The sequence below is a fragment of the Cebus imitator genome, unplaced genomic scaffold (assembly GCF_001604975.1).
Source record: "Cebus imitator isolate Cc_AM_T3 unplaced genomic scaffold, Cebus_imitator-1.0 Scaffold524, whole genome shotgun sequence".
NCBI lineage: Eukaryota > Metazoa > Chordata > Mammalia > Primates > Cebidae > Cebus > Cebus imitator.
Window position 1 is genome coordinate 799,581 of NW_016107839.1, and position 24,571 is coordinate 824,151.

General features: G+C 54.7%; 1 protein-coding gene across 2 annotated transcripts; it reads right to left on the minus strand.

Annotated features, from left to right (window-relative positions):
- Nucleotides 1-958: 958 nt before the first annotated feature.
- On the minus strand, nt 959-23,647 carry PWWP3A (PWWP domain containing 3A, DNA repair factor). Of its 2 annotated transcripts, none has more exons than XM_017514449.2 (14): nt 23,586-23,647; nt 22,202-22,327; nt 21,482-21,567; nt 20,239-20,309; nt 17,691-18,581; nt 16,478-16,579; nt 14,284-14,354; nt 12,486-12,562; nt 11,655-11,715; nt 9,093-9,168; nt 8,819-8,869; nt 7,426-7,862; nt 5,696-5,784; nt 959-2,765 (listed from the first exon to the last, which is right to left on the minus strand). In XM_017514449.2, exons 2-14 carry the CDS (start codon nt 22,259-22,261, stop codon nt 2,714-2,716), a joined length of 2,124 nt encoding a protein of 707 aa, XP_017369938.1. In that variant the 5' UTR covers nt 22,262-22,327; nt 23,586-23,647; the 3' UTR covers nt 959-2,713. The 2 variants fall into 2 exon arrangements, with proteins under 2 accessions (XP_017369938.1, XP_017369940.1); XM_017514451.2 differs by having other exon boundaries at nt 23,471-23,647.
- Between the last annotated feature and the right edge of the window lie 924 nt (nt 23,648-24,571).

A 24,571-nucleotide genomic window follows, 5' to 3' on the forward strand; every position in this document is an offset into this window, starting at 1 on the left:
CCCAGGACCCCCCCCACTGGCGTCCTGAGAGCCCCGGCACACCCAGGACCCCCCCCACTGGCGTCCTGAGAGCCCCGGAACACCCAGGACCCCTCACACTGGCATCCTCAGGGTCCTGGAGTGCTCCTCACTGGCCGAGCTTGTCAGGTCAGCCCCCCAACTCCCACCCGACTGCCTGGCTGACAACCCAGAGCGCCCACAATCCATTACTGAGGGAAGCACCCAGGCACGGCCTGCCCCAGTGGCCTTGTCACCTTCAGACCCCAAAGGACAGCAAGGGCAGACAGCGTGGGTGGGGTGGGAATACCACGGGTTCTGGTTCCACCTGCTGGGTGGGGCTTTGCTGCAAGGATCCCCTCCCCAACAGGTGCTGTCACCCAGGCAAGAGTGCAGTGGCGTGATCTCGGCTCACTGCAGCCTTGACCTCCGAGTAAGTGATCCTCCTACCTAATCCTCCCAGGTAGCTGGAGCCACAGGCGTGAACTCCAGTGGGGCCCCAGCTGCTGTTTAATTTTTTGAGACAGAGTCTCACTCTGTTGCCCAGGCTGGAGTGCAGTAATGTGATCTTGGCTCACTGCAACCTCCGTCTTCCGGGTTCAAGCGATTCTCCTGCCTCAGCCGCCTGAGTAGTTGGGCTTACTGGCGCTTGCCACCACGCCCGGCTAAGTTTTGCATTTTTAGTAGAGACTGGGTTTCACCATGTTGCCCAGGCTGCTCTTGAACTTCTGACCTCAGGTGATCCGCCCACCTTGGCCTCCCAGCGCTGGAATTACAGGGTGAGCCACAGCGCCGGCCTCGGGCTGCTGTTTAAGCAGCGCCCCTAGGACCGTTAGTGAGGCGAGAATCCACCTCGGGGTCAAGGCCGTGTCCCTGGGCAAGCAAGAGTCGCTCTCTCATTTTCCAAGCTTGTACACCCCACGCTGCGGGGCGTGTCTGGGGCTCAGAAAAGACAAGCAAGAGGTCTGGGAGGTGTTTAATTCCGCCTCAAACACGGCAATGTCGGCAGAAAAACAAACGGATCAAAGTACTTCACAACAGCAGAAGAGTTCAGCGCGGGCCTGAGCTTCCCGCAACACTGCGGCGCTGCCTCCGCCCCTCAGGAACCCACCGCGGAGGGCGGCTGTGGGGACTTTCCGTGAGAAGGCACGAGGCCCGTACATGCAATGCTGCTGAGCTCCCTCCGCAGGCGGTTGCACTGGCTGCCCTGTGTCCCCCAAAGAGTGACACAGCACAGGGCCAGCCCCCTGCCTCCTCAGGGCTCTGCCCCTCTGCTTCAGAAAAGACGGAACTCCAGCATGCCGGCGCAACTGTCCGGCCAGGGCCGGGTTTCCTGCTCTTGGACTTCAGCAGAATCACAGTTCCCGAGCAGCAGCCATCTCTGCCACCTCCCAAGTTCCAAGGACCTGATATGAGTGTCCTTGCAGCTTCATCTTGCTCAGCGCCTTGCCTGTCCCAGAGACAATCGTGTTCCCATCTGCTCTCCGGTGGCTGCAGGAGCTGGGCAGGGCCTGAGGGAGGAGGGTCCACGGCCCCTCAAAGCAAGGCCTCCAGCCAGGGTCAGGCACAGTCCAGTGAGTGGGGAGAAACAGCTCCCAGGCTGCCGGGCCGTGGAGCCTGGAAGCTTCGCCAGCACTGCGGTCCAGCTGCAGCCTTGGGCAGCCACTGAGAACAAATAATTCAGTATCTGTGGCTGGGACCTTAAAAGAATCTCTGACCCTGCTGGAGCCTGGCTGAGCCCCACCGAGTCACAGCAGCAACCTGTGGCCCCGGCTCTGGGCTGTGGACCAGAGCCCATCCGGCAGCCACATCCTGGAAGCCATTTCTCCAGACGGGAGCCCAGCTGGACTTCCCCACAAAGGCTGTGCTTCTGTGATGACCCGTCACAGGACTACGCAGGGCCCCCACGGTGACCCTGATGCCAGCCACCCTGGGATCCCAGCACAGCCATCCAGGCCGATGACCAAGCCCTCGGTGACTGGCCACGAGGTGACGACACAGTAGGGGGAAATTCACTCACTAGAAGAGGCCAGGCAGGCATGGGCGGTGGGGCGGCCTGGCCTACGGCAGCACGCTGCAGGCCACTCCCTATGGCGCAGAGTGCAGAGGCCCCTGGAAAGGTGCGCGTCCTGCTCCTCCTGAGGCCACAGCAGACACAACACAGAGCAGTGGCCCATGCGCACTCCCACCTCTAACGAAGGCTAATTCCTCAGAGCCGCAGAGCTCGCTGAATGGCAGAGCAGATTCAGAACCGGTGCAGGTGGAAACCACACAAGGGGGAGACACCAAACAGCAAACCCGGAAAGACCATTCCCACTTGCGAAGCTCCGTGCTCACGGCAGACACACCTGAAAACCTTCCATTTAATATGAGATGCAACACACACGACACAAACATGCACGTCAGGTGAAACCGCCACACAGCCACAAGCACTGACGCACAGTAAACACGCTTCTGTCCTTTCCAAACCTCTCCGGAACTGTATCTTGAAAAAAAGGCCAAAAATAAAATGAAAAAAATTGCCGAAGAAAACTGGCTTTCAATGTTGACGAAATGGATTCTCCAGAAGTATGGAAATCAGGACTGCCACGCAGGAGAACACAGACGGCTCCAAAAGCGAACGTGCTCCCCCGAGTCCCCCATTTTCAGAAACGCTCGTGCACACCAGAGGCGCTCCCTCCACCAGGCTCCCGCTGACGCACAGCCAGCTGCTCCATCATCGCCGGCGCCGCTCTTCAAGGAGCTGGTTGTCAAATATTTCTTTTTCCCTTCAGAAAACAAGATACTTCATTTTAGCAGTTAATCATTGTGTGTTAAAGATGATGAGAAAGAGACCAGGTGCAGCGACTCACGCCTGTAATCCTAGCACTATGGGAGGATCACGAGGTCAAGAGTTCAAGACCAGCCTGCCCACCATGTTGAAACATCTTCTCCACTAAAAATACAAAAATTAGCCAGGCATGGTGGCAGGCACCTATAATCCCAGCTACTGGGGAGGCTGAGGCAGGAGACTCACTTGAGCCCAGGAGGCAGAGGCTGCAATGAGCCGAAATCGCACCACTGCACTCCAGCCTAGGTAACACAGCAAGACTCCATCTCAAAAAATAAAAGAAAAATATGGCCGGGCGTGGTGGCTCAAGCCTGTAATCCCAGCACTTTGGGGGCCGAGGCGGGTGGATCATGAGGTCAAGAGATTGAGACCATCCTGGTCAACATGGTGAAACCCCGTCTCTACTAAAAAATACAAAAAATTAGCTGGGCATGGTGGCGCTTGCCTGTAATCCCAGCGACTCAGGAGGCTGAGGCAGGAGAATTGCCTGAACCCAGGAGGCAGAGGTTGCGGTGAGCCGAGATCACGCCATTGCACTCCAGCCTGGGTAACAAGAGCGAAACTCCGTCTCAAAAAAAAAAAAAAAAAAATGAGAGGGCCAGGTGCAGTGGCTCACGCCTTTAATCCCAAGGGAGGCCAAGGCAGGAGGATTGCTGGAGGCCTGAGTTTGAGACAGGCCTGAACACAGCAAGACCCCATCTCTACAAATACAAAAACCACCTAGGTATGGTGGTGCACACCTGCAGTCCCAGCTACTCGGGGAGGGTGAAGCAGGAGAACCACTTGAACCCGGGAGAAACAGATTGCAGTGAGTAGAGATCATGCCACTGCACTCCAGCCTGGGCAACAGAGCAAGACTCCGTGTGTGTGTGTGTGCACGTGTGTGTGTGCGTGTGTGTACACGCACGCGCGCACATAAGAGGAGGCAGTTGACAGGGCCGGAGTGTGTGTGTGTGCCTGTATGCATGTACATATGAGAGAGGGCAGTTGTTTGACGGGGCCGGAGCTTCAGTCTGAGAGATGAGCAGTTGAGATGGACAGCCGTGCCTGCTGCACAGCAGGGTGAACATGCTTACTGCCATCGAACCGTACACTTAAAAAGGTTAAGACGGTAACTTTTACGATATGTGTATTTAACAATGTTTTAAAATAATATTTTTAGAGACGGTGTTGCTCTGTCACCCAGGCTACAGTGCAGTGGTGCAATGATGGTTCACTGCAGTCTCAAACTCCTGGGCTCAAGCAGTCCTACCTTAGCCTCTTAAAGTGCTAGGATCACAGTCGTGAGCCATTGTGCATCATTAACAATTTTTTATGAAAGAGTATGAGATGCCAAACTGTCCTTATTAAGGGACCTCCTATAAAGGAAAATTAAATTAACAACTGCTTAATTAGCAACCCCTCTCAGGAACAGGGCTGCCCTGGATGGAGAGAGAGAAACGGGCTGCTGGCTCTGATGCGCACCCCAGCTGAGGCGGAAAACGGGAGCATGCCAGCTGCGGCGGGCTAAGGGGCAGCCCGAGGACGGCCTCGGGAGGAGTGTAGGCTGGCTCATGGAGCAACTCTCAAGAACAACAGGAGGGCCTGGGAAACACCGGGAAGGCATCACAGGGGCCGGGGACTGGGTCCCAGGACACCCAACGTGTGACCCAAGGTGTCACCGAGGCCAAAGATCAGACGCAACACCACTCACTGGTCGCGTTATTTCAACCACATCCCTGGCGTGATAAAACCATGGCCTGTGTATTCAACCGAATTCACTTCATCACGCACCAAACACCATTTCTCCCAGTTCGCTGAAGGTTTTTTTGGTAATCGTAAGCCATGAAGAACCCCTAGTGGATTTTGATGTTGCCAACCCAGACTCAAAAAAAAAAAAAAAAAAAAAAAAAAATCAGGAGGATGGAAGATTGCCACAGACAGGAGAGGACTGGTTACGAGGCTTCTGAAATGGGAGGACAAACCCTCAGGGTGGGTGCGGGTGTCCTGGACCTCACTTCAAGCCTGACAGGCTGGGACCATGAGATCCAGCAGGCAAACACCAGTTTCTGTTTCCAAAGGCCTCTCCTGTTTCGGTAAGCCAGCTGGGCCAACACTCCCTAAATGAAGCCAAATCCCACCTATGGACAGCTTTGTAGGGGTGCCTGCCAACGCCACCGAGGCCCCATACCTCCTTCTCCCTGACCTCCCCAGTGGCCCCTCCTGCCCTGCCTAGGGAGGACACAGGGCTGGTGAGGGAGCTCAGCATCTTCACCACGAGTGCTGTGTGACTGTGGGCCGGGCGAGCCGCCCTGGCCGGACACCCCATCCTTGACTCTAGTTGAGTCTTCAGCCTGTCACTGCCCTGTGGGCCCCGCCTGGCTCCTAGCAAGGCCTGGCCGCGTGCCCAGAGACAGGATTAGGCACTCTGGGGGCCAAATACCCAAGGGCGGCTAAGCACACGGACGTGAGAGAAACATCTTGATCACAGCATTCTTCTGGCTGCTGGAAAACGCCGGGCCCTGCTGCTGCTTAATCTCGCTGTATTCCTCACACAGCCATGGCGCTGCAGACACTGGGAGGAAAGTTCCAAATACAAACACCAGCCCCCTGCAAAAAGAGATTAAGAACAGACACGGCCGAGGCACACGGCCGAGGCACGCGCCCGTGGCCCCGCGCTGCCCACGGCGACCAGCTGGAAGACCCGGGCTGTGGCCAGCCTTCCTGGAGGGCGAGAGAGACCCAAGGGGCATGTTCAGCGTGTGTGATCAGCTCACCACCCAGCACCTGGGCCACCACACGAGGGAGAGGGGCTGCAGCAGTGGGTGTGGAAGCAGAGCCTGTCAGGCAGAGACGTAGCGGCAGCAGACAGCGCCGGGAGCAGCCTACCGGTAGCTCAGCGAGGGCCCCTTGATGTACTTCTCCTCAGCTGTCTTGTAGTCCACCTCGTCCACCGCAGAGATCGCACAGATGATGGCCTGTGAGAGGTTGCGGGGTCAGCAGCAGCCGGCGCTGCCCATCAGGCCCCAGGAGGCATGCGGCTGACGAGGCTGCAGTGAGCCCGGGTCACCAGGTTCTGGCCTCCACACAGGGTCTAGCTCATGGTTCAGAAGGTGCAAACCTCATCCACGAACCTGCTTCTAATGATGTTTCCTTTATTTTTGAGACGGGGTCTTTCTCTGCTGCCCAGGCTGGAGTGCAGTGGTGCAATCTCGGCTCACTGCAACCTCTGCCTCCCAAGTTCCAAGCAATTTTCTTACCTCAGCCTCCGTAGTGGCTGGGACTACAGGCACGCACCACCATGCCCAGCTAATTTTTGTGTTTTTAGTAGAAACGGGGTTTCACCATGTTGGCCAGGATGGTCTCAATCTCTTGGCCTTGTTATCCGCCCACCTCAGCCTCCCAAAGTGCTGGGATTATAGACGTGAGCCACCATGCCCGGCCCGTAACGATGTCTCTTAATTAAATCAGTATTCTCTTTTGGACTAGAAACAGCTCAGGTCACTAAAAGCCAAGAATGAAAGGCAAAACCCAAACCCACAAGTGCATTTCTGAAAATTTTTAAGTTTATTGTATTAAAAAAAAAAAAAAGGGAGTATCCTGAATCCACACTAACCACCAGATGTAACCAGGTGTTAAGGAGTCAGTCCTATTTTTTGGTATTGTGATTATGGCAAAGCCATTTCAACACAGTCCGTCCGGTTGAGAGCAGGGTCTCTCCCGCTCGGCCCTGTGGACACTGAGGCCGGGCTGTTCTCTGGGCTGGGCGTCCTGGTCACTGCAGGGTGTCATCAAGCAGTGTCCCTGCCCCGACCCACTCCCTGCCAGAAGCGCCCAGGCTGTGACAGGCACAAATGTGCCCAGACGCTGCCAGTGTCCCCAGGGGAGTCATCCTCCTTTTAGAGACACACACTAAAGTATTTATGGGTTAAAAAAACGCTTGAGGTCTTCTATGCTCCAAAACTCATTCCCAGCAGGTTACGGAACATCAGAGTTCACGATGCTATTTTCTTATTGTACGTATTTGAAAATTCCCATACTTAGAAAATTAAATAGTTTTGAGTATTTTTTCCCACAGATGTACACATATGCCCAGCAGTGTCCTCTCTGAAATTTCAGATACAAACTTGAAAACAATCTGTATTTGCTCCTCACCAAGCCCCAAATCCCCAGAAGTTCAAGATCACAGACGAACGAATTTCTGCTATTTTTACTTACCATGGGTTTATCAGAGTGTTAAATGTATCATCGATGTTCCATTTTTCAAATTACAATGGGTTTACCTGGGCACTAAATGTGATTCTGAATTTCCCACTCCCCATGGGTTCAACAGGGCTGACCCACTGAGGCTGGGGGGCATCTGTGCGCCCACGGTGGGGAGGGAGCTTCGCACTCCCTGGCCCCAACAGCATCTAAGCGGTTCCGTGTGTGCAAAGGGCCAGGTGCACGGCACTCCCACTTCCCAGCGCCAACGGGATGTAAACACACGAGGCCTCCTGCTCCATCGCCACCGACAGGCAGCGGGCAGGGGCGAGCACCATGGCAGCCACCTCAGGTAGGTTCTGGGAAGTCCTGGCACAGGCCCCTCTGTGCGCACGCCACAGCAGTCCGCGGCTTACCTCGGGCAGAAGCACATCCAGAATGAAGCGGATCCGGTCGCCGTTGGTGCGCCGGAGCATCTTGGCGCCCACCTCCTGGTAGACGCCCTGCAGGTACTTCACCACCAGGTCTAGCTGTCCCTCGTCCTCCAGGTAGGTCTCCACGCAGGTCACGTACTGGCTGGAGCTCAGGAAGGTCTGCAGCCAGCGCGATGGCTTCCTGCTCTTCAGGATGGCCCGCAGGTGGCTCTCTGCGCCCTTGGCCTTCACGATGTACTCCACCAGCTTCTGGTTGGCCCGGTCCCGGGCAGCCCGAGAGCGGTCAGGGAGCACTTTCCGGCAGGGCTGCCTCTGCCCCAGGGGGCTTCCCAGCACCGGCTCCTCGGGGCTCCCCTTGCTCAGCTGAGGAAACTTGGTCCCCAGGACGTCCTGCTGGATGGATTTTCGGACAGGATAGCCTGCAAAGGAAGCACGTGTGGCGGGACCAGCGCGTGGGCTCCTTACCACGCGGCGTGGGTCAGGGCTGAAGTGAGGCTGCAACACGCAGTGGTGGGGGTAGACCCTAGTGCTCAAGCTCCACATCAGCGCAGGTGTGGTGCATTCATGGTCCTCAAGACCCCTCCTCTGCTAGGACCCCCAGCCTTTCTCCGCTCACTGGCCCTTAGAGCAGAGCAAAGCGCCTGCCCATGCAGCACTGCCCAAGAAGAATCAATTCAGCCTCGTCCACCCCTCTACCAGCTGAGAGGAATGGAAAACCCCGCTGCTGTCCAGAACGGAAAATGCTGGACCAACAATGACATGCTGGCCAAACGTTCTGCTGTTCGTGGCACATTCTCTTTCTTTCTGAAACAAGGTCTCGCTCTGTCCCCCAGGCTGGAGAGCAGTGGTGCAGTCACACAAGTCACCAAGCCGTCCTCCCACCTCTCCCTCCCCAGCAACCGAGGCTGCAGGCGTGCGTGCCGCAGGCCAGATCACTTTTTTCTATATTATTCTGTAGACATGGGGTCTTGCTCTGTTGCCCAGGCTAGTCCAGGGCTCCTGGCCTCAAGCAATCCTTCTACGTCAGTCTCCCAAAGTTCTGGGATGACAGGTGTGAGCCTCCACACCTGGCCTACATTCTGAAGAGTATCTGAGGTGCACAGCCACCAGCCACAGCTAGGACAGGGTAGCTGTGGCCCATGGGATGAGGGCCCCAGGGCAGGCTTCAGAAGCTGCACCGGGGATACCAGCAGCCCCAGGTCCCAGGGAGCCTCAGGGGTCACATCAAAACCTGGTAGGGTTGCACAATGCCGGGTGGCTGTGGACAGTGCCTTGACCCCAAAGTCCCCTTCCACAGCTTTAGACATAAAAGGCTATTTTTTTCTAAAGGGCTAAAAGGCAGACCACACTTTCCAAGATGTGCCTGCAGACTTACTTATATCAGCTGCGTAATATTCCAGGAAAGAGCCGGCAAAAGACCCGCAGCCTGCAGGGAGTGCAGGGGAGACAGCAGTGTGTAGACGTTAAGAGGACTCCCGGGAAGCACGTTCCAGGGGTCACCCTGGCGTCTCTGTTTAGGAAATGATCAGGCCAGGCCAGAACCCCAGCCCACCCACAGGGAATACCCCAGGGCCACGGAGACATGCTTCGCCCCCAGGCAGCTCCAGCCCTGACCCTTGGAGGGGCCATGCCCCCAGCACCCCGCGTACCTAACCGGACCCTGTAGTCGGTGATGAGGGAGACGCACCAGCCGATGGCCTGGTCGAAGTCCTCCCTGGCTTGGTTCTACAAGGAGACCCGGGTGGTAGGCGTCAGAGGGAGGCAGCACCAAGCACCCTGGGTTCAGAAGCCACGCAGGGACTAGCCATGTGTCCAGGCCGCCCAGCCCTCCAGCGCACACCTCTGATCCTCCCTGACAAAGGGGGCTGGCAGATGCCTCGCGTGGGAATGCCCTGATCAGCAGGACACACACCAGACACAGGTCTGGGCCCTGGGCTTCTCAAACGGGGGTCGCAGGGGACGCAGCGCCTTGGCCCAGTCTGAAGGCATCCACAGTGGAAACACCTCCATGTGCCCTATGACAATATGTGAAGTCTTGGAAATACGCTGCCCTCAGAGACGTTTTTGTTGGGGGCTGTTGACTGCGGCCAGGCTAGGCAGGCACCTGAGCTGGCAGCCAGGTGGGTCCTCAGAAAACGACATAGCAGCCCCACAGATGCCACAAAGCCACGACCACCACAAAATGACCCAGGGAACACCGGAGCCGAGGGCCACCGGGAACAAAGTGCACCATCAGTGTATCCCAAGGCCAGTGGACACCGCTCTCTGCCGCCCCAGCAGCTCCTGCACCTTCCTAACGCGCGGCTTTCCCAACACCCTTCCTCGGAAGCCACTGACTACCCCAGAATAAAGTGGGCTTCAGGCCCACCACACCTGACTGCACCAGCAGGTGTGAGCGCGCGCTCTCTCAGAAGGGAGCTGGCGCCCTGTGCTCTCAGAACATAGGCTTTGTGTTATAAACTGCAGCCCTTCTTTTTTTTTTTTTTTCTTTTTTTTTTGAGACGGAGTTTCGCTCTTGTTACCCAGGCTGGAGTGCAATGGCGCGATCTCAGCTCACCGCAACCTCCGCCTCCTGGGTTCAGGCAATTCTCCTGCCTCAGCCTCCTGAGTAGCTGGGATTACAGGCACGCGCCACCATGCCCAGCTAATTTTTTGTAGCTTTAGTAGAGACGGGGTTTCACCGTGTTGACCAGGATGGTCTCGATCTCTTGACCTCGTGATCCACCCGCCTCGGCCTCCCAAAGTGCTGGGATTACAGGCGTGAGCCACCGCGCCCGGCCTATAAACTGCAGCCCTTCTAAGGTACGGAGCTTCCTACTGTCCTCCTCAGCGCACACCTTCCTCCATTTTTAGAAAGTAATTCAGATCCTTGAAAGTGGAAAAGACACCGTGTTTAATTTTTAGAGAAAGTGTCTCGCCGTCGCCCAGGCTGAAGTGCAGTGGCGCCATCTCGGCTCCCTGCAGCTTCCAGGTCCTCGGCTCAAAACGTCTTCCCACCTCAGCCTCCTGAGTAGCAGGACGCCTACTAATTTCTGTTATTTTTTGTAGAGACAGGGTCTCTGTATGTTGCCCAGGCTTGTCTTGAACTCCCAAGATCAAGTGATCTTTTCTGTCTGGACCTCCCAAAATGCTGAGATCATAGGCGTGAGCCAGCGCCTCGTGCCAGAAACGACACTTCTCAGAGCAGGAGGCAAGCTCAGGTCAGGCAGGCCCGGCTCCTGCTTGGTCTGTGCCCTCCCCCAGCACCTTCGGGCTGCAGTGAACAAACCCACATCAGTGACAGGCAGGGAGTGAGGGTCACCGCCTCAGAGAAACGCGGGTTACTGACGTACAAGGAAAAGCTCAGGACAGACACAGTGCCAATCTCACAAGGTTAGGGAAAGAAAAAGCCATCCACGCCCAAAGCATGCGCTCGCCATGACACTGTCAAGACACCAGAAAACAGCACACGTCACAAGAGTCCGCCCGGACGGCCTCGGCCCTGCCTGTTGTCTCAGGAGATAATGTGGGAACAGACAGGAAGATGTTCATTTTGGGCTCAGCTGTAATGGCAAAACCTAGGAAAGGCTGAACACCGGATTCCAGAGAAGTAAAAATAATTGCACTGAGTTGACAAGTTGGTGTTCAAAGTCGCTACAACAAAATGGGTATTTCCAGAGGGGAAACAGATATTTCTGAGTTAGACAAGCCCCTTGCAGCTCATCGACAGCACGTCATGAAAGCTGGCTGCCGCTCCGGGGCACGGGGATCCGCTCTGCGGCAAGCTGATGCGCCACATGGCATAGGCTAGGCTCACCGTGGCACTTGAGGGCATGCTGAACTAGGGACGCCTTCGACCTCAAGGGGCTGGCTACAGAGGCACGTGTGCCCTGGGGTGGACTGAGAACAGTCAGCCAGAGAAGGCAGTGGCCTTGTGCAGGGGCTCTCCACTGCAGCCTTGCCTGGTGGCCCTGGGCAAACTGTCCCCGCCAGAGCCTCAGCTTCCTCACCTGTCAAGTGGGGAAATGGGGCCGCAACTTCCTAGGGCAACTGTGAGAATTCAGTGCAGTGACTGAGCCCACGCTCTAACTCAGAACGCAGCCCGGCTCTGCTACTCGCACCAACAATCACACGCACAGCGCAGCCATGGTTTCCAGAGCTACACAGAGGACATGTTTACTAATCACAAAATCAACCTTTAAAGAAGCAAGCACAAATCATAATCCACCTACCAGAAGTGTCTGTTTGTCTTTACAATCAAAGTGCTTTAATCTTCTAAGGGACACTGTGATACTGGAAGCAGAGAGATGGAAAAGTTAACATGAATGAACTTCCTCTAATTAGCCAAAACTCTTTCCCTGCCTCTGATAGATCAGTGGAGGCGGCTGCAGGCCCCGCCAGCCCCAGCTTATTTAAGGAAGGTGACCGCTTCCCCAGCTGCCAAGAAGCCCCTGGAGTCCTCAATGCATCACGGTGGGTCCAGTGACTTTGGCGATACTCACTGGGCCCCCCCAAGTCAGGCAGGCCTGGTCTCGCCACACCTCCCACCCCTCGGGGGCAGCTCAGAAGTACCAGGAGTCAGAAGACACCGGTTCTGTGCATTCAAATTTGCAGCATGTAGTGAGATGGTCTGAAGGCTGCTTTCGGCCAGCTGATCCAGCTACGTGTGTTCTCATCCCATGACTAAGGACCGACCAGGTAACCCAGGGGCAAACTCAGGTGGAGGCTGGGAGGCTGTCTGCACACCTGCCTGGACCACATTTTGCTACAGTTTGTGGGAAACGGGGCCTCAGTGAGCATCTGGTTGGGCTCTTTCAAAGCCGGCAAATCAAGCTGTGAAAACTGGAGTGTCTGACCAGATCCTTCACACACAGCCTTTGTCCGACTTATCCTTCCCAGCCAGTGAGAGGTCACAGGAAGGGCACACCTCCAGTGATACCCCGCCAGCCCTGCCCAGGCTTGGACTCGTGCTGGGGTCTCCCGTCTGCCCCTCGTCCCCACGCCCGCTCTGAGAGCGGCCAGCCCACCACCCGGCCCGTCCTCAGAAACCAGAGCAGCGCTACCCTTTCCCCTTCGGGTTCATGTCCCCTTCGATGAACAGCACACTTGCTTTCTTCTCTCTCCGCCGGACGCTTTTGACCTGTACACAAATCCAAGAAAATAAAATGTCAAAACAAAAAAGAGATCGTGGACCTTAAACATTTTTTCTGACATGCTACATGTTAAGAGGCATTGCCCCAGCTCTGGGGATGACCCTGGCGAAGTCTCTCGAAAGGAAGCGCTGAGAAATGGCCTCACGCATCACTTAAATGCTTTCCCTTCTGAGCGGAATCAGCCGGTTTTGTTTGGGTTTTTAAATAAAAAGAACCACACTACCACTGCCAGCTGCCTCTTTAAGTAAGCATCCTGACCGATTCTCCCAGCCGCCCAGCAGGGCAGGTGTATCCTCCACGCTCTGGGTGAGTGGAGTGACCGCAGAAAGGCTCAGGAACAAGTCCAGGCCACATGGGGAGGGGTGGGGGACTGCATGGTGCTGCCACCTCCCCCCAGCCCCCCCAGGCCTGGCCTCCCGGGGCCACCCTGAGAAGGCAGCGAGAAGCGCCAGCAACCAGCGCCTCCAACGGCTCTGCCCTCCGGGAGGCCGCCAGCTCTTATGCCCCAGGAACCTGTCACAGCAGTGACCTGTTAACCCAGCAGGGGCCCCAGAAACTGATGAAAACAAGGGAAGACTAGCAAGGTGCGGGAGGGGAAGCCAGTGCTGAGGGAGGGCAGAGGGCCCAGAAGCCTGGCCTCCAACACCGCCAGCCAACAGGCGACACGAGGCCAGCTCGGCCATAAACATGCTTAACCTCCCCAGCAAACACTGCACTGATTCAATCCTAAGGTGTCTGGGACCATAATCAGTCACATGCAAGGAGCCTGGGTGACCTGGGTGAGGTCGGTCATTAGAGCAACAAAATCATCTCCGGATTACTGCAGAGCAAACGCCTTTCGGATTTAAACATTATTGTCTCTTAGGAGAATAAAGGGAAAAAAAGGTAAAACAGGAAGCAGAGGTGAGGGCCAGGACAGCACCCGTGCCCACGACAACACCCAAACTAATGACTGCAACTTGCAGGCCTGCAAGACGGGAGTGGAGAATCTGCCCCTGCCTCAACTCATCACCCACACTGGGAACTTGGACAGGATTTCAAATACCTATCTGGATGCATGCAACCAACCCCACAACGTCCGAATGAATGAGCTCTAATGGGGTAAAACTGGGTGAAACGCACAGTACTGAAAATGAGTGAATCACAATCTTTTTCCTTCCCCCATTCCCAGATAAAGTCTTGCTCTGTTGCCCAGCTAAGCGCAGTGATGCGATCTTGGCTCACTGTAGCCTCCACCTCCCGGGTTCAAGCAATTCTCCTGCCTCAGCCTCCCCAGTAGCTGGGATTGCAGGCGCCCACCATCATACCAGGCTAATTTTTTGTATTTTTAGTTAGAGATGGGGGTGTCACCATGTTGGCCAGGCTGGTCTCAAACTCCTGATCTTGTGATCCACCCACCCTGGCCTCCCTAAGTGCTGGGATTGCAGGCATGGGCCACCACGCCAGGCCACAAATATTTTTTTCAAGCAGGTCTTTCTAAGCCTGCTTGGCTGAAAATGTGGCCTATAAACACCACCTCCACTGTGCCTTTATTTAGGTACAAACATCTCCAGAAGTCTTTTGTATAAACCCACCAACTTTTCCCAGGAAAAACAAAATAATGAAAACATTTGTCCGGGACAAATTGTCAAGAACTGAGTAGGAGCGGAATAAAAATTCATGAAATTTGACTAACTACATCTTAGAAGATGGAGGAAGCTGTTCTTACCACTGCTGGCCAGAAGGGGTATTTTTGATATTTAAGCCAGACTAGCATTCCTACTTCAAACGACCGTGGTTCTAGAATTAAAGAAAGAAAAAAGAAAAACAACAAAAAAAGAATAGACAAGTCAAATCCACATCAAACCCTGGGTATAACAGACCGAGAAAACAGTTACCGAGATAGTGTCTAAACTTAACTTAAATGTAATTCACTGAAAAGGAGAATTTGCAAGGCAGATTCATAACCCACAGGACCTGAGTCTCACCGCCAATGATGAGACCACAGAACAAAACCACAGCAGTTCTGAGAAAGCTGCAGCGCTGGGTTCTCAGCTGTGACAAAGGCATCCTGGGGCTTCGAGGGTGCCATGAGGGGTGGCAGTGGCTCCGTCCTCTGTGTGCAATTTCTCTAACTCTAAAGTCACTCCACAGGAGGACACTTTTTAAAAAGAGTGGCACACAACAGAAGTGAGGCAACGGCGCGTGGAAAAGAGCCCAACACGGGGACTGAATTTCTAAAGGGGGTTCTGAGAAACTAGGGTCAAAAATAATAAAATTGTTTAAATCGTAACTAGAAAACTATTTATGAATATTTTCAACGCCAAAAAATGAGGGAATGGTTTACAATTTTAAAACTGAAGTATTAGAAAAACTATTGGCAACTGGCTGTCCTTAGACACATGAAGCCTCTGTGTGGCTGACAGACAGCGGAGGGAGGGAAGTGCCGCCGGACGCGGACGCAGATGAAAACCTGCAGGCCTGTAATGTAACCAACGTGAGCGGAGAAGGGAGGCAACTGGGGAGGGAGCCTGCTGCGAACACAGGGCAGCGCTGTTTACCCCGTCAGGGGCATTCGGTCTTCAAGAGAAACTTCCAGGCCCACGTGGACAGGCAGCCAATTCGGAGGCCGGCCAGGGCTCAAAAAACGGCCAGCCTGGCAGGAAGCAAAACCAAACGGGAGCAAAACCCAGTTCCCACTGGGCCAGAAGCCAGCCAGCATGGGCTCTGTGAGGCCTGGTGACCTGACCCTGTGGGGCGGCGTGGTGGGAAAGGGCCTTCCCAAGGGCACTGTGCTCTTCCTGTGTGAACTGATCCTGCAGAGATGATTTCCTGGAAGCCCCGGTGAGTGCCCCACAGCACCTGCGATCCCCGACCATCCAGGCAGGTGCCCAGTGGGTAGGGCAGGGTTTGGTGAGTGGCAACTCCTCACCCAAAGGAAAGGGATCCGAAGAGCATGTGGAAAACTGTTCAAAAGTCTGACCATTAGCATTAGGCAAAAAAAAAAAAAAAAAGGAAAATGTGAAACTGTAATGAAGCTCATTAAATGATGGAAATGCACTCAAACGGCTTGGACAAAAAAAAGAAACGACATAACAAGTCCACAGGCGCTCAAGTGTGCGGGAACTGGCGCTCCTGTGGCTGCACCCACACCAGCTTCCTGGCCAGGAGGCACCCCACGTCTTCCGGGTGCTGCCGGCGGGGGAGCCCGGGTGAGAGGCCCGCAGCCCTCCCTGTACTACCCGTAACTGTTTTGTGAATCTACAATTATTTTGAAACTAGAAGGTTAAAGAAAAGCAAGATTAGTTGAGATGAATGCTTCATGGGCAAGTCTGAAGCGGGGCTGGATCTCATGACTTGGTTCGAAAAGCTGACTTTCTGTTCATGGCTGGTTCAGATCCCTGGGTCTCTCATTTCTAGTCCCTTCCACGTAGCTGCTCAGCAGCACCTAAAAGCAGGTTTCCCTCCTGTGCAGGCAGCTACTTATAGGAGAGGCCGGGAGCACTTCTCCCCCTGGACGGCCCCTCCAAATGCCATCGCCAACAGAGGCCTCGAGACAGCGCCATGGCCACACCCAAGCGATGGCGACACAGCCCCTCGGCTCACCGGGCCGTCCTTCATTCCCAGCAAGTGGACAGGAGGACGAGGGCTTGAGGTAAGTGACAGGAGTAGCGCTCTAACAGGGAGGGCTGGGCCGTCTCTTCCCAGGAGTCCCTCTTCCCTTTGTGTAGGTTATGCTTAAGATACGGGACTGACAACGTGGCACTTCTGAAGGTCCCTTCCAGGTCTCGGTTCAGTGGGAGAGCAATGAACTAGCAGGAGCCCTTTGGTGGAGGACGGCAGGCACGGTCTCAGAACCACAGCCCACACTGCCTTTGGGCGCATCGTTAGGGCTGCAGGCGCGCTCCCAGCTCATTGCTTACCGTGGTATAAAAGGATTCTCGGTGGTTCCTCATCTTCCTCGTCTTCCTCCAGTATAGAATGCATCGAATTCGACCTCACAGACACTTCAGAAGACTGGCAGTCTGCCAATAACGTGATATTAGACTTTCATCATCACTGCACTGTCTTGATGACTCATCCCAAGAAAACATTTCATGACACATGACCATCAATGCATCAAGAAAAGGCTCCGTGCTACACATAACTCCACACTGCCAAATAGAGTGCGCTTCTGATAAACCACGTTTTCAAGAAAAACAAGAGAGGGAGGGAGGGAGAGAGGCCTGCGGTGAACGTGAAGGGAAGGCGGGCCGTAAGCAGCAGCGACCTCAGCCACAGAAGCTGCGCACACTCTGGGTGGGAATCCCCTTGTCCCGGCCCGGCTACCCATTCACATCTGAGGCGCTCAGTGGGTACGCAGGGAGGGCTGGGACAGGAGCTGACTGTGGAGCCGGGCCGGGTACGGCCACTTCGCCTTCAGACACTTTTGTCATTTCCGGAGCATGGCAGACAGGCCACCTCAGTTCCCGGCCGCTCCACCATGCTAAGGAGATGGCGGCCTCAGCAAAGAAGTTCAGAATCAAGCCTGAAATCTACGCAGCGAGTAGCATGTAGATTTCCAGACATTTGATCATGCAGTAATCATGACTTCAGAACTCGCATTTCAAAATTAAGGTATGCTACAATATTAAAGGAAACAAATCACAGTGCTTGCCTGCAACCACACAAAAATATATCTGCACATGAATTCTGAAAAAGTCAGAAGGCTTTTGAGTGAGTTAATCACTTTGAGATTCCTGCCCAATGTAATGGGAGTGCGTTATTGCTTCTGTAACAGTTAACGAAAGGGTTAATCCTCGGGGCGCAGCCTCAGCCTCGGCACAGCCACAATGCTCCCAGCTCCGCCGCAGACAATCGTGGCCCATCCACCCCTCCACGGACTCCCCACGCACCTGACTCCCTGCGCTTCTGAACAAAAACAAAAATACTAATATTTGGGAGAAGGTGAAGTAATTATAGCCCAGTGGGGAGACAGACAAAAAAGGAAGAAGGAAGTCTCTGCTCTAAGTCTATTTCAGTAATGATCTCATTAAGATCTGGTTAAAAATGCGCGCGTGCCTGGCTTCCCAATCTGGCTGCGGGAGGAGCAGGACTCCACCCTCTATGCTGTCCTCCTCCATGAGAAACTTTTACCTTCCTCCAGCTTCTGGGAATCCGGCTGAGGACGTCTAGTTTCATCCATAGGGGCGTGGGAGGGAGGCGAGCGGAGACTGGCAGTGCTTCGCAGGGTCGTGGACTCCCTGGGCCCCACCTCTGGCCCAGGGGACGGTGCAGCCCCTGCGGCCCTGGGCTCCAGCTGCCAGGCAGGCAGCCTCTGGCTGCCATCCAAGCGTGGCCTCTTCTTCGCAGGGCATTCGCCTGGCTCCGAGCAGGCTGAGGGCTCAGGGGCTGGGGGCACGGTGAGGCTGCCTGACGGCAGACCGGGATTGCGTCCCTCGGCGTTGGCACAGGGGTCGTCTTCCCTGACCCCAGAGGGCGAGGACGGAGCTGCCCAGCGGCCTGCCTTGCTCCCACTGTCCTCCGCTTCACTCTCTGAACGGGAAGACCCACTGGGGCACAGGCTGGACTTCCGTGCTGAGTCTCTTCCGCTCTTACTTGTGCGAGTCCAATTTTTGCGGTGGATTCTGGACTGGCTCCCATCCTGGGAACCACCTCCAGCTGAGAGGACCGAAAGGCCTCTAGGGCTGTCACTTTTCCTGAGTCCCTTCTTGTGGTCCACTTTGCACTTGGGGTCCTTTCCACAAGTGAACGGCCTTGACAGGCTTTGCTGCACACATTCCCTCCTTCTGTGAGGTCCGGAACTGCCCAACGCGCCTCCGCCGGGAGGAGACGAGGAGCTGGAATCACAGGGCGAGGAGACGGGTTCCGTGGGCTTCCCTCTCGGAGACCGCTCAGCTCTACTCGTGTCTGCGGAGCTTTCTTGACTCCACACAAGCCCCTCGCTCAGAACATCCAGAGCCACGCGAAGTGACCGTCTGTAGGCCAGCTCTTCCAGGGGTGCTGCAGGAACCTCGTTCTGTGAGGCTGCGGGGACGGAACACACACAATGCCGGTCATGCTCCCTGCCCGGGCGCTGCGGTCGGGCATCGCTTTCCAAGCACACTTGTCTAACTCTGACGGCTAGTTTCAAACCTGTCAGTGACGGGGAGGACTCACATTTCTCACCTACATTTTCCCAAAAAGGGGATGAGGCCACTACACGACAGCTATTCATTCCGGGCTTCCAGGCTTCATGTTTTTAAAAACCAAATTGACTGACCTTAACCTGATTGGCTACAAAGATAAATTCCTCCCAGTTACAAAACAATCCCGTGAGCAAAATGTATTCAAATGTTTTGCAAATCCTCTCTCAGCCTTACAATTTCAAATTCAATCGGGGTCCATAAAAACCAATGCCAACTACATAAAGAACTCTGCTGGCCACATATTCTTGTATTCTTGGTTGGGGGGCTGGTGGTAGCAAGGAATAGGAGATTTAAAAGACTCTTTGTGGGCTGGTAAATTTTCAATACTTTGCAAGGGCATTTCAAAGCCAGCAAAGAGCATCGTGGGCCTCTGGTTTCCAGCCCAACCTCCCTGCTGCAGGACGTTTATTTATTCATTCCAACATATAGATATGGCGCTATTTATTTGAACAAGATGATGGATGCAGTATCACAACTCAGCGGGCAGAATGCCGCAATCAAAACAGTATTTCCCAGCTGAATATTAAAGGCCCCCACAAACAACCAGCCCCCAACACAATCTGCGCCAACGAGGATGCCGCCATCTGAGATGATGGCCAACCCTGCCTAAGCAATAGAGACAGACCCTGCTTTAAACAAGAGCCGTTTTTTGGAAGACACAGGAACACAGACCTGATTTTATAAACAACATTGGAGGCAATTCTGGTCCATCTTTTCGTAAGAGAAACAATTCTTTGCAAACAGGACAAATAGTACCACTTTGAGGAGAAAGACGGCACGTCTGGGTTTCCGAACTGTGGCTAGGGAGCACGCGCTCCATGACGCTCCCCACTCGTGTGTGTGTGCGTGACATGTCCCTGGCTGGGCTCAGGCAAAGCCTCTCTCACCCACTGTCTGCAAAGGAGGCGGGTGCCGAACTGAGGGCCCGGGAGAAAGCACACCAGGGTGGACGGGAAGCTGAGATCTCCACTTCTAACCTGCCTCATGCCCACCATGACAATGGCTCAAACAATAGGGCGCCACCAACTCCAGTGCCGGGCCACCCGTTCCCTCCACTGGGCTCCGCTCTGGAATTTTACACACACAACCAACTGCTTCTCAAACCTTGTACTGAGATCAGACGGGCCAGGCAGACAGAACCACAGGGAGTCTCACTACAGGAAGAGCAAAGGAAAAAGGAAAACCGCCCCGCTTCATGGAAGCAAAGTCATCCACGTCTTGTATACTGGAGGCCACGGAGGAATGAGACGACCTTGATGCTCACCAGGGACCACTCTGGGTGTCAAGAATGGGCGTGGTTCTAGGGCACATTCTGGAAAGGTTTAAGAAAGCAGACCCATGCTCCCTTCTGCAGCTCAGGGAACTCACGTGCCCTTGTATCAAGAAAAACATGATGAACAGAGTGAATTTTTACCCAAAAAGCTGAGCCTTCACTTTCTCCCAAATGATCTCTTATTTTATTAAAACCTAGTGGCCACTTAGAAATACACTCTTACCTAACGAGGAGGCAATGGCTTCGATGTGAGACTTCTCTAGGATCTCAACTTCGGTGCTTTTCACCTGAATTCTGCAGAGACAGAATCGACATTATACACCACCAGCCACCATCACCCAGACATTTTCAAACATGTTTTCCTGCAGGTAACAAAAGAATTCATTGCATTTTCCTCCCCAACCTTCCACTTAAACCAAAAGTCACAGCCAACTAGGAATTCATCTGCCTGAGGTTAGAGGCAGCAAAGAACCCTGGTGAATATTTTTTTTTCCCTTTTAAGACAGAAAAGGTTGGCTGGATTTAAGAGTAAAAATGAATTCAAATTGTGACTTTTATGAGGCAAATCCTACTTTCAACTGCACAAATAACTCCTTTGTTAGATTTTCAGAATAGATGATAATGTCACTAAAAGCTGTTTACAGCCCAGCAGGTGTGTTTTAGTTTAAAAGGATGTGCTTTCCTTTTAAACTCGAGTGTTCAATTACCTTCCCAGCCGCAGGGAAAGTGTGAGCTGGGGACCAGGCGTGCTTCCGAGGCCGCTCTGAAGATGCAGGCAGGAAGGAGTGGGGCAGGGGGAGCTCCGCAAGGAAGAGCGACGGGAGCCAGTGACTCGGAGAGATGAGTCTCCTTGCTCTCTCCCGAACTGGGAATTCTCCCGGCAGAAGCACCCTCGCCACAATCACACGGGAATGGGCATCTGAGCTGCCGTCACTCTAGACGACCTACGCCTCCCCAATGCCAGACACTCGCAGAGCTGAACAACGTGCCGCCTGGTCATGGGTTATTTGCCTTTTGAATGCTGAAGCCTAGTTTAGAGTGACAGGCTCAAAAACCAAATATTTCAAAACGGATGGGCCTGTCAAAGAGGCTTCTGAAGACACACAGATCTCTAGGAAGGAAATATCCCTATTTTTATGGCATGGCAATGATTAAGAAACAGTAAAAAAAAAAAAAAAAATCCCTATTTTAGCCACAAACTAGTATAATTTACATGTACTCAATTTTTGCACCAATCTCTCCATAGATCTCACAGAATGCCTCGTTTATATCTTCAGCTTCCAAATTCACATAAAATCAAACGAGTTGTTTCTCATGAGATTATTACGAGCATTAATGAATTACAGTAAGTAAACAGTGGATAAGCCCATCAAGAGTGGACTTCAACTGTTTTGTGGGGGTAGGGAATGGAAGTATCAGAAATCTACACAGGAAAAAACAGTATTAGAAAAAACACGACACTTAACTTTTCCTCTAGGGAGAGGATTTGAACATCTAGAAAATATTCCTTTTTTCTCTTATTTTTTGTTGAAGTCTTGGTTCGGGCCAAAACCTACATTTAAAAAAAAGGAGACCCTCGTTATTAAAACAGCTGACCTAGTAAGAAACAGTGGCAACATTTCGTACACATGCAGCAGGTAATCCTGAAGGTCTACAACCAGGGGATTTCAGGTATTTGGTCCGATCCCCATTGTTTCACAGATGGGGAAACCGAGGCACAAGAGGTCAGTGGCAGACAAAGACACGGCCCCGGGCTTCTGCATTGGCGCGAGCACTGTCTACTGAATTGCTGGAAAGCATCCCTGAACACAACCATAATTTACTATCACAGGGCTGCTTGCCAGATTTTTCCTTGAGTTACAGACTTACATGCCTTTTTATAGCTGATTCTTTTTTTTTTTTTTACTTTTCATAGCTTTATAGATTTCACTTAGCTCCCTCTTCAGCCTGCCTGCCCTGATTTTTTTTTTTTTTTTTTTTCTAGCGTGGAAAAAAAAGACATTTCTGGAAGCGTAACCTTGGAAGCACTAGACCAAAACCCTACTAAATGGGGAAAGAGAATCAGTGCCAGCCGTCCTAGCTCCATCACTTCACTGAAGCAGCTCCTAGGTAGCTCCTGATAAAGATTTTACTTGTCACCCGAAAGTCATTTCTAATTCCTGAAACTGCGGAATAATGGCTGTCACCTTCGCAGGCCATAATCGCTTTTCCCATCGGCACAGGACATACTTGGCATCCGCCATCATTTATACTCATATGGCAAGCGGCGGTGCTTTGGCACAGAGTGCTCCGAGGTCTGACGCGGGTGTGCCCTGCAACGAAATGTGCACGGAGGTTCATCAAACTGTGTGCTTGCGACGTTATTAACGCAGACACACAGCCCTCAGGGGCAAAGGTTAGCTCGGCTCAGCCTCAAGTCGATGGTTCAAATCCACAGTCCCGCATTGAGAGGCTCGATGCCAAAAAGCAGACCCACAAACAGAAACGGCGGGGCTCGGCACCCGGGGAGGGCGCCTGCATTTTTTCATAAGTAAAATAGAGCACAGTCCCTCCCGAAGGTTCTGTCTAGCTTATTTTTAAAAGGCTCCTGAATAAATCATCCCCGCGCAGAAGGCCTGCCTCCGAACTCGGCAGGGGAGGCGTTTTGCACAATCAAAGCGCACATCCCTCCCCAATTTGGGGCGTTCACAGCGGACCACAGCGCGCACACACAAAATAAGAGCCGAAAAACGCCCGTCCCTGGGCCTGCCATGTCCATGACAAGAGCGGGACAGCTGCAGGCCGTTCAGGGCGCCAATGGGAAGGGCTGGCTTGGCTGTTGACAGAACAGAAAAGGAGGTTTGGGGGTGGGGGTGGAATTTAGCAGCAACGCAGGGGGGCGCCCCCGCAGCAGGGAAGAGGGGGTTCCCGGCAGAGGTGGGGGTGGCGTTTCAGGCACCGCAGCACAAGTCGGGGTCCAGGCAGCAGGGAAAGGTTTTTCGCGAGGGAGGGAGGGTTGCGGCTTGCAGGAACCGGGGAGTCGCGCAACGGGGGGGGGGGGGGGGCTCAGGGAGGAGGTGGAGCGGAAGGTCCAGGCAGCAGGGATGGGAGGTTTCACGGTGGGGGAAGGATCCAGGGAAGGAGACGTGGGTCCAGGCAGCAAGTATGGGGGAGAGGGTCCACGGAGAGGGGGTCCAAGGCGGGGGGGGTGCCCACAGCGGCAGGGACGGGAAAGAGGGTTCACGTAAAGGGAGGGCCCACGGCAGCAAGGGCGGGAAAGGCGATCCAGGCAAACTGGGGGGCCCACAGCGGCAGGGACGGAAAAGGGGGTCCGGGCAAAGTGGGGGTACGCATGGCGGCGGGGACCAGGCGCCCCCGAGGAGTCTCTAGGCCGGGGCCGCCCCTCCCCCCAGGCCCGGCCTCCTCGCCTCAGCCCCCGCCCGGCGGAAGAGAAGAACGCATCCCGCCGGGCTCACCCGGCCCCAAGCGTTCCCTAGAGCGGCGCCCCGAGCCAGGGCGAGGAGGCCGCGGCGGCCCCAACGGCGGAGGACCCGCCCGTCAACCGCCGCCATCCGCGCCGCCCGCGCTCACCGCCTCCGCCGCCGCCGCCGCCGCCGCCGCCGCCGCTCCCCGCGGGGTCGGAGGCGGGGCTTGCCTCGCGGCGCCGCCAAGCTCCGCCCCCTGCCTCCCGCCGCCCAATGGGACGTGCGCGCTCCCAACGCGCGCAGGCCCCGCCCCATCAGCGTTCACGGCCGCGAGTGGGCCCCGCCCCTTCCGCCGGCAGCCTCCGCCGTTTTCCCGCGAGTACTCTGCTTAGGAGAGCGGGCGGCGGGACGCGTGTGGCCGCCCCCGGGCGCCGCCCTCCCGCGCTCCGGGTCCTTTGTCCTCCATTCAGACCCCCGGATGCCGGCCTCGGTGGGAAAACAGGCGTCATCGCTCGCGAGGACCCCCCCCCCTCAGAGAACCTTCCAGAACTTTCGAGAATCTTCCAGGTTCTGAGGCACTTCCCAGCCCGAAAGCTGCGCGCTACGGACCTGATTCTGACTGATCCCAAAGCCGGGGCGCCTGGGCACCCCGCAAAGGCGTCATGAGCTTCTGAACTAGAGCAGACCCCACCTTGGGAGGGTCCCGAGACCCCCAGTGGATGCCGGAAGCAGCCGTGGATGGCGGGAGTCAGGCCTCTCCCTGGGCTGTTTTCGTTTTGTTTTTTGACACGGAGTCTTGTTCTGTCGCCCAGGCTGGCATGCAATGACGCGATCTCAGCTCACAGCAGCCTCAGCCTCCCGAGTAGCTGGGGTTACAGGCACACGCCACCAGTCCCGGCTAATTTTTGTGTTTTTAGTAGAGATGGGGTTTCACCATGTTGGCCAGGCTGGTCTCGAACTCCTTACCCACGTGATCCAACTGCCTCGGCCTCCCAAAGTGCTGGGATCACAGGCGTGAGCCTCCGTAGCCGCCCCCAACAGGGTGTTTAAAAGCGGAGGGAGGCTGAGGCAGGCGGATCGCTTAAGCCCAAGCATTCGAGACCAGCCTGGGCAACATAGTGAGACCCCATCTCGCTTTTTTTTTTTTTTTTT